The following is a 16876-nucleotide window of genomic DNA, read 5'->3' as shown; positions in this document are numbered from 1 at the left end:
CTTACACCCAAAATAGCAAGAACAGCTTTACTACCTAATATAGTTAGCTCTAGTAAACAGCACAACGGGGACTTAAATCATAAGGGATGGAAATTTGACGCACCATTCCTCATTGGGTGCGGAAAATGACAGCCGAATCAACTCCATGGCAATCCAAACAGTGATCTTATCCAGATTTGCACTATGACCGAAGGTCGCACCAGGGCTGATATGTGAAATATTAAGAAAGCTTTCCAGGCACATTGGTTGCTTGTTCCCCATATCTCTCGCTCTATCGTTTGACCCCTCTTTTTATTAAATGCAATCCAGTAGTGTATGCAAACAGCCTTCAGACTGATTGTTCGGAACTCGTCTTTAGGAAATCCAAATAAGGACTCAACCCATCGTAATTTAGGATAACTTCGTTCATGAATCAGTGTTACCATCAGTGTTTACCATAAACGACTTGGAAAAGTGAGCCAATATTCATCTCAAAATAATCTCGGACAGTATAAAAGGAGTTGTAGGAAAGTTATCACCCTGTCACCTACCACCCTTGGTAGAAACAAGGCATTTTAACGCCAAACCCAAAACCAAATACTGATTCAGGGTCTAAATTTCTGCCTACTGGCCACATAATACACTGAAGCTATCACACAAATGTCGTATCCTTTCCTTATGAAGTTCGCAATATAACAATTTCTTCGGTACAGAGACCACCTTGGAGAGTCATAGACTTCCATTTGCTTAGTGTACATAAAATAGGGATATCGTCCACTATATGCTAAGGGATTATAAGGCAAAACGTTTTAAAATCACTGGAATTTCTTTACAAGTAAAACAAATGTGTTACCTTGCTGATTCTTGGCTATTTCCGTGTTTCTGTGGTTTCTAAAGCTTGACTTCTCGTTAAAACGCACATTTTCTAGTTTCCTCGTCCCAAAATGTTCGTCATAATCTTTGGAAGTTTTAACCAACTGGAAAAGTAGATTATCCTGTATAAGAGAGTCTAAGGCTGGTTTACAACGAAATCCCGTGAGGAAATCCTTCAAGTGTTTGACTTAGAAAACCGATCAGTAGTTTGTACAATTCAAAGAGAAACCTTAGAAGTTCATGAGCGAAATAGCAAATAATGTCTGAGGTTCTATCAGTCGTAAAAGTTATCGGTGAGGGGGAAATCCTAATGCAATTAACTAACCTGTCTTTCGGGGGGGGGGTGGGAGAATTCCGCTAGTAAGTTTTATGACACAGAAATAATGTACACAGTGTTGTGTAGTTCTCATCATTGTTGCCATCAGTTCAATTCAGTTTCTGTTCTGTAGATCAGTTATAAACCAAGAGCCTCAGGTGGTTGGTCCCAGCTCCTACAAATTTGGTCACCAAAATAGGAGTTTTGGGAGATAAAACCAAGCACTGGAGGCAAGAGCGGCATGGGTGAATGCACAGTAACTTGGTCTAGTTGTTTGAAGTTATGGGATACCAGCAGCTACCCTTTCAGATCGATCGCGTTGATGTCGGGTCACCACTGACTATGTGATTGTGTTATGTCTGACAATGTCATCAAGCGTCGATAAGTTGATTTCCGGAGTTCTCATCCTGAGAGGTAGCAGTTTTTTACTCAAATGAATTGCAACGTCATTGACCAGTCGTTTTCACACCTCTCAAAACTGAACAAATGAGCTCCCCAAGACGGATGTCCCTTTTTGGCATGCGCAGTTCATGTTCTAACCAGCGTAACCCACAAAGTGTGAGTAACTCACGCATTGCTGGTAAGTACATTCTTTCTCAACTCATCCAACCTACCTGAGCATTGAAAATCCGGTGTTCAGCCTCAACAAATACTTTGGAGATACCGAGGGTCAAAAGCAGAGATACTTCGTACATCATCTGCGTTTATACGTCAAGTTCCTTACCCACAAACTGCATGAATAGTTTTGCCACATTGTATACGCTGCCCCCCCCCGTGGTCTACAGAGTCGGAAGCAGTTTTTGTCAAGAAAAATGACTAACGTTGGCAAGATAAAAAAATAGGGCCAAACCCAGCTTGGTTCTCTGAAACAAACGGTCAACCCACTCAAATTGATGTCATACGCTAGCTTTGCGTAACGTTCCTGCACCTTTTCTGAAAATAGTGATCACATCTGAAGCGCTTCAGTTTAGCGTCTAATTCTTCCTTTGGAACTTTCATTGGGGTTTCACCACCCAACCAGGCTTTGTCGGGCAGAAGCTGTGATATTTGCTCTGATGGTAAACTGATATTGCTTATTCATTCATACTCGTTGGATGCGTAAAGGCTTTATGTTTAACAAGGTCAGCTGAATGTTGTTTAAAAAGGTGAAACAAAAACTCAAGAAAAATCTTCCGAGATCTTATTGCTGTTGCATCGCTTTTTTAATTTTTTGGCTGATACCTATCATCATTTAGCCGACTGTTCAACTCAGCTGAAGTAGAAGTTAACTGCTGCGTGTGGTGAAGGCTTTCAGTGAACTTTTGCAGTTCACCAGCGTTTTCTGTCATTCTTCATTATCTGTCGTTTGAGAGGTATGCGTGTGTCGTCGTGAAGGTTAGTTGCTGTGATTATTTGCAGTAAAATCAGTAGATCATCACAGTATCCGTGTTCAGTTGTTCTATAGCTTTCAATTTGTTTCCAGTCGGATGACTTGGACGACAGACGTAAGAGCTGAAAACATAACACTTTTCACTTTCTTCCATTAGTCTTTTAAGGAGCCTTTGTCATCAGCGCGACCGTACGGTTCCAAGAGTTTTCTAGCCTGACCTCGATATCCTGGAGCTACAAATGCTAGTCTAAGTTGATGAAGGCAGTTCTTCCGTGCAATACTTCTGGGTGCAAACAAACTGAAATCTAAGTCCAAACCATGGCTTGATAGAAGACGATTTGCTTGCCCCAAAAGGAATGGCATTGTTAAACTGCGACTCTCTATCGGCGATCAGTAGACTCCAAGTGACTCAATGTGAGTGCTTGCACTAAAAGTTTGTACTGGTTAGGGACCGGTGAATTGCAGCACATACCTTAAGGAATGGCACTTTATTTTCTGTAAGCTGAGCACCGACTTAGGACCCAAAACTCAACTGTGCCTTTTCCATAGTGTAGTCGTTCAAATTAAGCAGTCATACCATACGTCAGGTTGAAGTTATCCTCTCTTGGTGGATACTACTGATGAGGCATTCTGCCTCGCATCTAATGGTAGGCGAGGTTTATTACGGAACTTGTGAAAACCGCTTTGCAGCGCTCGTTTACCATTGCTTGATAGCTAATGAACATCATGAATGTTCAAGGAGACGCGTGAGAAGGTTCGGTTTTTAAAAACTGTGTGCATATGAGACCTTTGATTTCCTGTCCAGTCGTTTGTAATTGATTGATGCTTTCTGATGCGGCTTCACGCCGAAAAACTTTCTTCATTCAGTAGTATCCGTCCTCATCACTGAAAGTATGCAGCGATGAGGTTGAAGCCATCAGGAATGACATCATATAGTCCTAATGGGTCCGTCTGATGACACCCGAGAAGGTTGAAACTAGTTAAAGTAAGATGACCTTTGTTTCTGAGTTATTTATTTGAAAATGCCTACTGAACAGTTACGGACTACTGGACAGGAAAGCAAAACTCTTATATACACCTCGTTTTTAAAAACATAATATCCGTCTTATTCTTGGGCCTGGATGTTCTTTGACTATCACGTGACTGTCACATGTTAACGAATGCTACAAGGCAATTTCACAAATTCCTTAACAAATTTTACCCTCCATTAGATCAACGCGGATTTATCAGAAACGCATACTACCCACACGCTTCGTCAGTAGTATTCACCGTTACGTTGTTAGTGAACCAGCAAAGGTTTTGAGCAAAGTTATGTGAGCTGTATTGGATCGTAAAAATGTTGTGATGTCTAAGATGTCACCCTAATCGAAACAAAAGATATCCATCGCGGAGAACATTCAGTTGAAATTATTATGGACGGAGGATATGCTCGACATGACACACCACTTCTGAGCCTGCTGAAACTGCTCGAAGCCCGGCATTCGTTTCATCCTTTTTGAGGCTCTTCACATAGGTCAAGTCCTCATGCTTCTACAAATATTTTGTTTCACATCAATACTACATTTTGAGCGTTTGGAAGAATCCACTTATGTGAAGCGCGTTATGTCACGATAATATATTTGATAATTTAAATAACATGTCAACTGAAGCACCAGGAGCATTTGGTGCAGCACATTCAGTCGAAGAACACAAATGCCGTATTCAGATGCATCTGTCGTTCAAATCCTTTTAATTTACAGATGAAGTCATTTTACAACTGGAACACAATTCAGTTTTTAGTTGAAACGTAAGACTGGTGAAAACTGAAAGATCATGCCTACCTGATGAGTTTAAGAAGGGCGAAAATTTTATTGAGCTGCTGGAGACCTGTCAAAAGACTTATTTGGCCTGCTCAAGTCAGCTCAAGTCATGTATTGTCGGTAATGTGATAATTCGGAAACCTGAAAGCAAGAGGAGTAATGTCTTGTTTCACAAAATTTGACCAGTGTTCCTGGGGGTATCCTAACAACGGTAGACGCGGGCTTACTGAAATGGGTTAATTTTAAGGACAAAGCAAAATAAATAAGCCGACTTCAAATCATTTAGCTTTATTCATCAGAAACTCAATATTTGGCGAAGTATAGTGTGTTTAAGTGCAGAGTTTAGATTGGCAGCAAAGAGTTATTTGGGATTACTAGTATACTAGTTATCTACAGGATGCATATCTTTTAAAAATGCACTAGTTAATTTCTGGGGCACACACGAGCGTTTTCATCTTCAGTATCGAGCCATGAGTTATGCTTAACAAGTTTAACAATCCCTTCGGGGACTTCTAAGCCAGACTTACCTCCACTACGTATGACTCATGAGTTGTATGTCAGCTCATCGACTAGTTAGTCACGTTCAATGTCACGTTCTGGCCACGTATATGCCTACCCCATTCACATAAATGCCATATGCTTGTAAAAAACGATCAAGAAGATATTGTACGTGTTATACAGGCTTTGCAGAACAGCTATGAACCATCAAGAAACAATCGACCAACCAGTCAGTGCTAGAGGACTAAAATAAACGCCCAGTGATTTTGTGAGCTATTCCAAAACTTGTTGAATAACAATCGATCTGTCGCTGACACGATTCTACTAATAATATTCGATATCCCACAGGTTCTGTCTTAGGACGCTGTATTTTCTCCACTTTGAATGCTAAACTGAACGCAAACAAGGTTGAACACGCTGACGAGACTCAAATGATGGCTTCTCAGTGGGTTGGAGTATCGAACAGAAGGAAGGTGCTTTGGTATCTAGAATATTGAAACTGCTAGAACATGGGCAAGCTGTGTGGAGTTCACTCCGCTGTAGGATCATTTCATCGGAATCTGACGAAAGTTCTAAGATTGACGTTCGATTCAACAACTGTCCGGTGCCAGTCTCCTAGCGTCACAACAAGCTAATGGAGTTTCAAAAGGTGAGAACAGTTATACAACTGGCAACATGGTATCAAGGATCAGACTTCAATTATGAAACATATTTCGACTTATGGTTGTTAAGCTGAAACTCTAGGCACCATTTTGCAACCAAATCACTGGAGGTATAAAATAAACAAGTCTGGCTTGTTTTTATTTGGGTAGTTTACACTACAATATGCCTACTGGTTTTAAACTCCACATCTTTGGCTCAACTGTGAATATCTGTTAAGCCACTTTTTGTATCAACTTCAATGGCGGAAAAGTGAAATAAGTTTTCAGCAAAGTAGCACTCCAAAATTCTGCTAATTGTTCAATTTACACTACCAGTGAAAGGAAGAAGGCCTTCGCTGCGGAGTTGTTTATTTAGAAATGCCAAATTAACCGGTTACAGACCACTGAACAGGGCAGCAAAACTCTAATCTGCATCTTAATTACAAAAACTGGACAAAGATCTTCTCCCGAACGAGTCTTCCTAGGGATTCATTGCCACTACTCATTCGTCGGGCAAATCAAAGCAACTGTTACAAAATGGCCCTGCGAATTCCGCAACAGAATTCCCTTTTTCAATTGACGCAAAGCGAAATTCTACGAACAACACATACTATTCGCGTGCCTCTCGATCAGTAGTATTACCGTTACACACCTCCACCTCTTAAAGCTCGTTCGCATGCCATCTATTTTCATTTACCTCCGTCAGGTCGGCTTCGGCAGCGGGTCTATTCGGCCGCACTTCGGGTGTATCATGCCACTTGGGAAGCTGCGTCCCATTCACTAGTTTTGATCCCCGACCATCCTGAATGGTATAGACGTTCCCCCGGCGGTCGGTGACGACAAACGGCTCTTTCAGTGAGATAATGAGTGGTAATGCGGGTAGGCTGTAAACCTCGTGGTTGATTCCGTGCAGAACAAATTAGACCAGATCAAGTAACCAAAACTCAGTAAAAACTTGATTTTGTCTATTAAACAGGACCCCCTTTGGTTTCTAGTCCCAATAAGTTCGCACAAAGGATGGTGGTAAAGAAAGTGAGGCAAGGCTAGACAACTTCCAGGTCGTCTGAGGGTGTGTGCACTCTAGGACAGATGCTGTTTTATTTGTCGTGATTCTGAATCTGATGGAACAGCTAAATCATTGCGCATTAGCTTTTCGTTTTCTATTGGGAAACCTTTTTCAAAGTGAATGCCGTAACGTTATCGTAGAAATCCAACAAAGGCGAATTAGTACTCAGAATGAGTTAAACTTTTATTATGCTCCACTAGCCACTATACTCCCCACTTAACTTTCTCTCTCTGCAGATAGCTATTCTCTCTGATATTCTGCTTGTCCATTATCCCACCTTTGGGAAATTGCACACATGCTGACGCTATCACCATTCGTCAACATAATTCGGATACTCAGTTCCCTAGTGATCTGTTGTGAAGTACCCACACATTTCCTCCGGTTCTATTCGTCAACGTCGTTGCCAGTTCCCCGAGGAGCCTTTCTAGCATTGCGGCTCGCACATCCGGAAATCTCCTTTTATCAAATAGAGAGTTGCTGTTCCTCAGTAAACTCCCTTCATCAATTCACGCTAGGTAAAAGTAACTTTCGTCCAACATTTGCCAGCCTAAAAAAACCCCTTCGTTGTTATGCTGAATTACCAGGCTACAATTCAACGTTGTAGGCAGACTCCAAATCCAGCTAGATTTCTGTACACATGGCTTATCAGCGCACGTCCTATTGACACGCACTGCGTTTATGTGATAACGCGCCCGAAAAATGAGCCTTTCTAGAAACATAGCTCAAATTCAGCTACTCCTCCTCATTTCTTTACTGCTTTGTTACCCTTGCTTCCAGTTTGAACGCTGTAGTTGCACATCTCACGACCGCGTACGATTTGGACCAGATTTTTTCTGAAAATATACTGTTGCACAACGTTTTTTCCTCTGGCGTCACTCAGTGATGCAAGGCCTTAATCCCACTTCATTTACGTCTCCCTTCCTGACCTGAATAAACAAGTGCTTGTTAGCCTTACACCACCATCATTAGGAGTCCCTCCCTGAATATGACTTGCACGGTTCATGGTGACTGACAGGTGTAAGCCAAAATAAAATGAAATGAAAAATACGTTCAAAATTCGACGCAACGGTTACTACGTGGAGTCATAACAAAACCATACGACGATTTCTAGGCGGGGCTATAAAGCCCGGACAGAACAGTGTCCACCCTGCTACGGATAGAAAGACAAGACAAGACAGATCAATCAATCAAGCACAATTTTGTCAGCTCCATCTTATCTCCCTCTGTCTCTCTTGGAAAATGGACACGCCACTCTGAAGTTGGTATGCATACGACTGACGTTTCCTTTTCGTGTGCGTGTGTGTGTATGTGCGTGAGTCTCAAGAAAGCCAACATCCCGCTCCAGAATTCTGCAAGGATTAGGTCCTATCGTCTGCTACACCCTGGTGGACCATAGTTAACACAACTGTCGACGCATTCCTTGTGTGTGCATGTGCGTGTGTCGTTCGTCTCACTGCACTTGCTCATGCTTCAGCAACCATCGAGGTGGGCGTTGCACTGCTGCCTCTGGCCACTGTTTTTGATACAATCTCAAATGGGAGATTAGAACCACCCCTAAACCTGGTAAATCTGACTTGGTCACGCTTTTTGCGTCTATATTCACTGTCACAAAACACACGTATGTACTGGCATGTCAATCATACCATTTGTATAAAAAGACAGCCTATTTGGAATTATCAATTAAGGGTAGGGCTCACTAATAATACGGATCAGCTCAACTTCACCATATCAGGTAGTAGCTGTGTGACAGGTATACCTGGTGATGATCACCAATATCTTTTTCATCTTTCATCGTAAGCAACGCCTTGGCCATTTCTCCCCTTCATCGACATCGCCATTGTTTGCTAGTTGAACGACATCAGATACGAGTTACATTACTCAGTACGATAAAGTAGGTTGGTCAAAGTCTCAGTTGGAACCAGTTTCAGTTGAACAGAGTTAGGATGCAACTCACTAAAGTAAAAGAAACCTATGTTCTCGTGAAATTTTTCCGGCCACGTAAAAAAGAAAGCTCTCCTTAAGCTACACGTACAAGATTCTCTTTGAGACCCTGCGACTACTCCCAACCTCAGCTAACACATCACAAGAATAGTACAAAGGTTCTGTTGACATAACATCGGTCATAGGGTCGGTGGAAAATCCTACTATCAAATTCTCGCTTGTTGGGGCTTATTTGGAGATCCCGGTCGGCAAAATCCCATTAAACTTATTTCCTAATTGAGTAAACACCAGCCTGCACGTTGGGATGACATTAACGGGAAAACTTAATTGAATCACAAGTGGATATTTCTTATTGTCATACAACCGAAGGTTCAGTTAAATTTTACTTTGGCGGTCTTATATATATATATATATCAGGAGAAGTACTTTGAACTCTTGAACGTAGTTTCAACGGAAACAAAGATCTGTCTTTATGTAGCGCCTTATGGAAGAATATGAAAAGTGATGATTTCAGCTGCATCAACATCATCATCGACAGCATGACGTCAGTGTTCAACACCGATGATTCACTGCCGCACAACCATGACTTATTTGAAAGCCTTATTGTAAAGAAAAGAATAAATGTGGACGGGGAAGGGACTTAGTGCTAGCCTATTGAATCTGATGGAACAGCTAAATCATTGCGCATTAGCTTTTCGTTTTCTATTGGGAAACCTTTTTCAAAGTGAATGCCGTAACGTTATCGTAGAAATCCAACAAAGGCGAATTAGTACTCAGAATGAGTTAAACTTTTATTATGCTCCACTAGCCACTATACTCCCCACTTAACTTTCTCTCTCTGCAGATAGCTATTCTCTCTGATATTCTGCTTGTCCATTATCTCACCTTTGGGAAATTGCACACATGCTGACGCTATCACCATTCGTCAACATAATTCGGATACTCAGTTCCCTAGTGATCTGTTGTGAAGTACCCACACATTTCCTCCGGTTCTATTCGTCAACGTCGTTGCCAGTTCCCCGAGTGGCCTTTCTAGCATTGCGGCTCGCACATCCGGAAATCTCCTTTTATCAAATAGAGAGTTGCTGTTCCTCAGTAAACTCCCTTCATCAATTCACGCTAGGTAAAAGTAACTTTCGTCCAACATTTGCCAGCCTAAAAAAACCCCTTCGTTGTTATGCTGAATTACCAGGCTACAATTCAACGTTGTAGGCAGACTCCAAATCCAGCTAGATTTCTGTACACATGGCTTATCAGCGCACGTCCTATTGACACGCACTGCGTTTATGTGATAACGCGCCCGAAAAATGAGCCTTTCTAGAAACATAGCTCAAATTCAGCTACTCCTCCTCATTTCTTTACTGCTTTGTTACCCTTGCTTCCAGTTTGAACGCTGTAGTTGCAATCTCACGACCGCGTACGATTTGGACCAGATTTTTTCTGAAAATATACTGTTGCACAACGTTTTTTCCTCTGGCGTCACTCAGTGATGCAAGGCCTTAATCCCACCTCATTTACGTCTCCCTTCCTGACCTGAATAAACAAGTGCTTGTTAGCCTTACACCACCATCATTAGGAGTCCCTCCCTGAATATGACTTGCACGGTTCATGGTGACTGACAGGTGTAAGCCAAAATAAAATGAAATGAAAAATACGTTCAAAATTCGACGCAACGGTTACTACGTGGAGTCATAACAAAACCATACGACGATTTCTAGGCGGGGCTATAAAGCCCGGACAGAACAGTGTCCACCCTGCTACGGATAGAAAGACAAGACAAGACAGATCAATCAATCAAGCACAATTTTGTCAGCTCCATCTTATCTCCCTCTGTCTCTCTTGGAAAATGGACACGCCACTCTGAAGTTGGTATGCATACGACTGACGTTTCCTTTTCGTGTGTGTGTGTGTATGTGCGTGAGTCTCAAGAAAGCCAACATCCCGCTCCAGAATTCTGCAAGGATTAGGTCCTATCGTCTGCTACACCCTGGTGGACCATAGTTAACACAACTGTCGACGCATTCCTTGTGTGTGCATGTGCGTGTGTCGTTCGTCTCACTGCACTTGCTCATGCTTCAGCAACCATCGAGGTGGGCGTTGCACTGCTGCCTCTGGCCACTGTTTTTGATACAATCTCAAATGGGAGATTAGAACCACCCCTAAACCTGGTAAATCTGACTTGGTCACGCTTTTTGCGTCTATATTCACTGTCACAAAACACACGTATGTACTGGCATGTCAATCATACCATTTGTATAAAAAGACAGCCTATTTGGAATTATCAATTAAGGGTAGGGCTCACTAATAATACGGATCAGCTCAACTTCACCATATCAGGTAGTAGCTGTGTGACAGGTATACCTGGTGATGATCACCAATATCTTTTTCATCTTTCATCGTAAGCAACGCCTTGGCCATTTCTCCCCTTCATCGACATCGCCATTGTTTGCTAGTTGAACGACATCAGATACGAGTTACATTACTCAGTACGATAAAGTAGGTTGGTCAAAGTCTCAGTTGGAACCAGTTTCAGTTGAACAGAGTTAGGATGCAACTCACTAAAGTAAAAGAAACCTATGTTCTCGTGAAATTTTTCCGGCCACGTAAAAAAGAAAGCTCTCCTTAAGCTACACGTACAAGATTCTCTTTGAGACCCTGCGACTACTCCCAACCTCAGCTAACACATCACAAGAATAGTACAAAGGTTCTGTTGACATAACATCGGTCATAGGGTCGGTGGAAAATCCTACTATCAAATTCTCGCTTGTTGGGGCTTATTTGGAGATCCCGGTCGGCAAAATCCCATTAAACTTATTTCCTAATTGAGTAAACACCAGCCTGCACGTTGGGATGACATTAACGGGAAAACTTAATTGAATCACAAGTGGATATTTCTTATTGTCATACAACCGAAGGTTCAGTTAAATTTTACTTTGGCGGTCTTATATATATATATATATATCTCACAGCCATACAACAAAACAGCCCGTACTGTAGCGTGATACACACAACCCTTCAGATTCAAGGATAAACAATTCTGACGCCATGGGTTTCTCGAGTTAGCAAATGCGGCCCCGGCCTTGCAGATTAGTGCATTCATCTCAGCTGTCACACTACAGTCAGAACTAATACAACTTCCGAGATACGTAAAGCGCTCCACAACTTCCAGTACCTCTCCCTGGATTGTAAGTGGCTGTTCAGTAACTGCACGTCCACAAGCATGACCTTACACTTTGTAGGTGCAAAGTGCATACCAAAGGATGCCTATTAATCTACCCGACAAAAGCTTGTTCCTTGTGGTTGTCTTTTGCAGTTTCTTTTCATTGATAAACTCCCGCAATCAGGCGATGATTAGCCATATTGCAGGGTTGGTGATACTCTCGACAACATATCGGTCTCATTGTGACAATTTTCCACCGTTCTTGCATGCGTTTCCTTGTGAGCAAGGTGGAAATACGTTACATTGTATATTGGCATGGTCTTTCATACCCCTAACGGGGATAGTCTTCATATAGAGTACTCTTGGCAATATATCAGAATACTAGCAGTTGGGGTGTCGTCCGACAAGCAACCAACAAACCACTAGATTTGAGACGTTTCGTATCGGGCACCGTTTACTCTTCGACTACCACGAGAGTGAAACGGCTGTTCACGAAAATCTCGATATCGTATTTTCACGTTGGTTAGCTTTAGGTAAAATTTGTGAACAAGAGCATTCTAGCTAAAATGAGTGTTTGGTGTGCTACGAGTGGCTTCTGTCCACCAGAAAGGAGACTGTGATCCCATGCAATTTATCCTGAAATGTAGAAGGTCACGCTGACTTCAATAAAAAGATTTAGTTGAAAACTTGACATATCAAGTTTCAGTGAATATTCACAGTAGGGTTTGACTCTGGCATGTCTGATTCTTGAGGCCAAGGTTCTGCTGCAACATTTGGCTTGTCGGCCTGCAACTATACATATTGTCAACGCACACCATTGTTTTGATGATAAATTCAGGCTAGTTTTCATCCTAACGTGATACAGAACGATTGTAACTGCTCCATTAAGGATTCTTTTAGGTAGACAAACCGAAGGAAGCGGAGAAAACACTGAGCTAAAATACCATCTTTTTCTATTCCGCTTGTGTCAGTACTGTAACTCTATTCTGTGAAACGCCGCATAACTTCCTCCCTCCTGTTGCGGCTCTCCATGGAAGTGCGCCAGATACACACCAATGACGAGTCCTGGAAGTGTTGAAAAACTGCTCGGCGTTTATTTACTTTTCCGCTGAGACCGGCTTCAGTTTAAGGACTAAATCTTGGCCGAAACCTGCAAAACCACTCACTACATACAAACCGTAAAATGCCCACTGAAAAAACGGACTAATCTAATAACAGCAAAAGCCTGTAAACAACCGATGGGTTGTTTCAGGGGCGAGCACATTTCGCTACCTGTTGTATGCACGAATGCTGTGTCTTGGATGGTCATGGAGGAAAAATGGATTCAGCAATGTGAGGAACAAAACAACCGTTGCCAAGTGAACAAAATAACACCCCTGATGGGCAAACGTCTATCATGCCCAATCGCTTGGTCTCGGCGAGCAATAGTGTAGGCCATCCACAGCTTCCCATGGCCTCCTCGAGAAACACGGATCTCCTAATATAGCCACATAATGTAAACTATCCTAGTCATCTACGTCAATGGTCTAGGGGTATTTTACTTACCAACCGTTGTGCGATTTCGGCCTATAGTAAGGATGGGGCGAAAGTGTAAATTTAAAACTCTCCCACGTGACACGAACAACTTTGACTGATCCTGTCAAATCCTCGGTCAGAACACGAAAGAAGTGGTTTTCACCTTTTCAGGTTATTCAGCTTGCACACAGCCACAGTCTTTTCCCCAAAACTTTCAAAATTACTCCATAGTCTCAGGTTTACGTCTGATAAAATTTATGTAAAAGCGCTCAACCACCATGGAGTTCCGAGCCTCAACGCGCCAGAAGTATCTTTCTTCTGCTAGAGTAGTGTATGCTTTGCTTCTGCGGCTGTAAAATTCTTACAAAATTTTGTGGCAGCGAAAAAATCAAACTGAATCACGATCAGGCAGAGGGGAGAAACCGTTTTCCACTAATATTTTTTTCAAAATGGTGGCACTAAATGAAATCAAGAACATCGACGGATTTTGTTGCAGTCGAATCGAATATCTTCTGCAAATTTGTCTTGATGTAAGGGTGCGCTTAACGTGTTACAAACGTGCTTCCATCAGGCGCAGTTATTCTGCCTTCATTAGTTGGTTCAAACGACGCTATAGTTCGTCAAATTTTCTCCCACTTACTTAAAGATGAACTCACGGTTATTGTCATTTCCTTGTCGCGCTCGTTCGGCATAAGTCATAGTGAATTCGTTAAGGTACCAGTGTTTAGATGACTGACTGTTCATCCTATGAACAGCTATCACCAAATACCAAAACCACCCAGAGTAAACACGTGAGCTACGCAGTTCAGCCACATGATAAAAATCAATCGACCAGTAAGGACGTGCAATTATCTCTATACTGTCCGAGTCGTGATTTGCCTGTCACGTGAGTGAATTAATCCCTTTTCCCGAAAAATGAAATTTCAATACCCCAAATAGCGAATGAGTGTACAATATGTCGATTCAAACGACTTGATATCTACTGTGGCTCTGAACGACGTGCAATATCTCTATACTGTCCGAGTCGTGATTTGCCTGTCACGTGAGTGAATTAATCCCTTTTCCCGAAAAATGAAATTTCAATACCCCAAATAGCGAATGAGTGTACAATATGTCGATTCAAACGACTTGATATCTACTGTGGCTCTGAACTAATCCATCAAGTTGGAGAAAGTTGCATCAGCAATTATTCGCTTTATTTTTGGACGGTTTCACTTCATTTCAAGTTATGCACCGCGCAGATAATGATTAAGTTCTCCTCGTCGATTCATATAACTGTTCACTTATGATATAGGAGACCAATCACACTAGGCAAGGTGTTTTATATCTGCTTGAGTAATGCTAACGAAAAGGAAGGCTTCCCTTTTAAGGGCATGGGAGAACTACACAATATAATTTAATAGAAAACTGAGATCAATCAGTCTGGAACTCTTGGCCTCCTTATATTCCAACAACCGTAACATCAATGGACAGAATTTCATTATATTCGGCCACAGCTCAACCCGTAAGATATCAGCTGTCGTACGGACTTATGTTTGGCTAGAAAAGCGCACTTACCTTCTTTCAACTAAACGATTTTTCTTTACCCGTACACTACTGGCAGAGAAAATTTCATAGATTATTCACGGAGCTAGCCTTAATTCACCTAAGTGCTTCTGTTGGATTGGTACGAAATTCGACTGTCATTTAATATTGAGAATTTCGCACTCAGATTAACATGGTCTTTCAATCCATCCATTAGGATTACCTATTTGGAACCATCCGTCACACTTTTTATATCTGGGAACCTCTTGTTGATCTGTACTGGAACATGAAGGCTCATTGTACAGCAACTTCATTACCCCTCTGGATGATACTCTTATTAGAAGCATGACACGGTTGTTAAAAACGGATGTCTCAATAGTGTATAACGATAATTTATTTGGAAGCCTTACTTTGAAAAGACGAGTAGGAGAGTGAAGAAGGGACTCGTTTCCACCACACTTAGTGCCGTCACAATTATCCGGAGGTGACTTCACCTCCAGAAACTCAATCAGACAACCTGGGTGAAAATTAAAAAACAATTGATATCGATTAGCAGCCACATCTTGTGGCGTCTTCAACCTGGCACGGCGGGGACTACGTGGCCCCGCGTGATAAAAGGCGAGTCATATCCACCTCATCTAGATTTTTATGATGAGGCACAGCGGGAATTACGTGGCACCGCGTGATAAAAGGCGAGTCATATCCACCTCATCTAGATTTTTATGATGCTCTCTTTCATTCTCCTCTTCCATCTCTCTGTTTGTGCCACTCAGAACTGAGCATGGCAACTATGATTCGGCATGCGTAATGCACATCCTATTAGCCATAGCTTTCGTTGCTGCATACATTTTTCAATACAAGACTCTGTTACACAACAGAACACTTGCTTTGTAAATTTCTAGTTAACGCTTTGCTGACAACAGCCTACACTAGCTGCGTTTCCGAGACAACTGTGTTCTAAGACCTGATGACATCTCATTTCCGTTGCCTGAAGAGGATACCTTTTACAGCCATACCACATGTTCATTAAATAGATGCTCAGAAGCACGACCTTGCACTTTGTAGGTGCGTGCCAAAGGACAGGTTGACTCTGGTCAGCTCATCGGGAAACACCCGTAACAGAACTTGGTGACAGCTCTGAAGAGAAAATATGCAGTCATAAAAGTCCGAGGTTGAAGGGGGTTCCAGATTCACCCTCCAGGGTTCTACTCCAGACGCAGTATCCAAATGAATGGTATTAGTTGTCCACATGATTGTTTGTTCAAGGTGTTTGGCTCACCTGTCGAGGCTTCCTCCTTTATTGAAAATGTTCGTGCTACGTTTACTTCTGATGATTATGCTCACAGACGGTTTCCAGGGGCCATTTGCATAGATCAAATAAAATGATCGTTGGGTATTCCTGCATTCTGGACCACTTCCATTTTCTAGACATCCCATGTCCACCACTCTTCCAAGTCTGTGCGCGCGCTTACTTTCACAAGATGTCCGACAATTCTTCAGGCCAATTTATGTTTAGTACTGACAGACAAGATTCAAGCAGTGTCGCTGTTCTCTTTGGTATCCAGTGTTCAAGCGGTCCTCGTAGAGCAATGCCGCGGACAAAACTGCAGGAACTGTTCAAGGAAGTGGTGACGTTGCTCCAGCACAAATTCACACCCAGTGGTGGAGCAGCTGGAAGGGCATCCACAAGACGATTCTGGTAATTTCGTGTAACTCCCTGATCTGCCTGCCTGTCAGTTGTCCGCACCTTATGCGACCCTGAAAGGCAAACGAGAAGGTACACGAAACAAACGCGTTGTTGGCAACCACAATCTTTAACAAAAATAGCTGTATTCGGTTACTGATCCGCGCTGTTGATAAATGAGGCCGATATGATCATTTCGAATTCGCGATTTGTAGACTTTTCAAAGACACCGTTTGCCAGACGACATCTTTTATTCGGAAGATATTGATGCAAAAAAGCCAGCTGTCTGAATAAAGCTGAAACATTGTTGGCTGTTGCCGGTGTTGACTGCCTAAGTGAGTTTCGGATGCACCAACTCTGCCCATTTGCGCACTCAGATTACCTGCGACCAAAATGACATCTGAGTTTTATTTTCAACATAACAGGGCATTCAAGGTCTAATAAAATTTGTCTTCTATGGTATCACAGTTATAGTTTGTTGGAACGTAAGCAATCACAACAAACTGACAGT

General features: G+C 42.2%; 1 protein-coding gene across 1 annotated transcript; it reads right to left on the bottom strand.

Moving 5' to 3' along the window:
- Positions 1-105: 105 nt before the first annotated feature.
- Positions 106-15433, bottom strand: T265_14996 (hypothetical protein; the record flags this gene model as incomplete). The annotated part of the gene is made up of 2 exons (XM_009176143.1): positions 106-205; positions 15354-15433. Coding segments are annotated over 2 exons (180 nt in total), but the record flags the coding sequence as incomplete, so codon positions are not given.
- Positions 15434-16876: the final 1443 nt, after the last annotated feature.

This window comes from Opisthorchis viverrini (genome assembly GCF_000715545.1).
Source record: "Opisthorchis viverrini unplaced genomic scaffold opera_v5_318, whole genome shotgun sequence".
NCBI lineage: Eukaryota > Metazoa > Platyhelminthes > Trematoda > Opisthorchiida > Opisthorchiidae > Opisthorchis > Opisthorchis viverrini.
The sequence above is the reverse complement of the archived record's forward strand: the minus strand, read 5'-3'. Positions and strand labels throughout refer to the sequence as shown.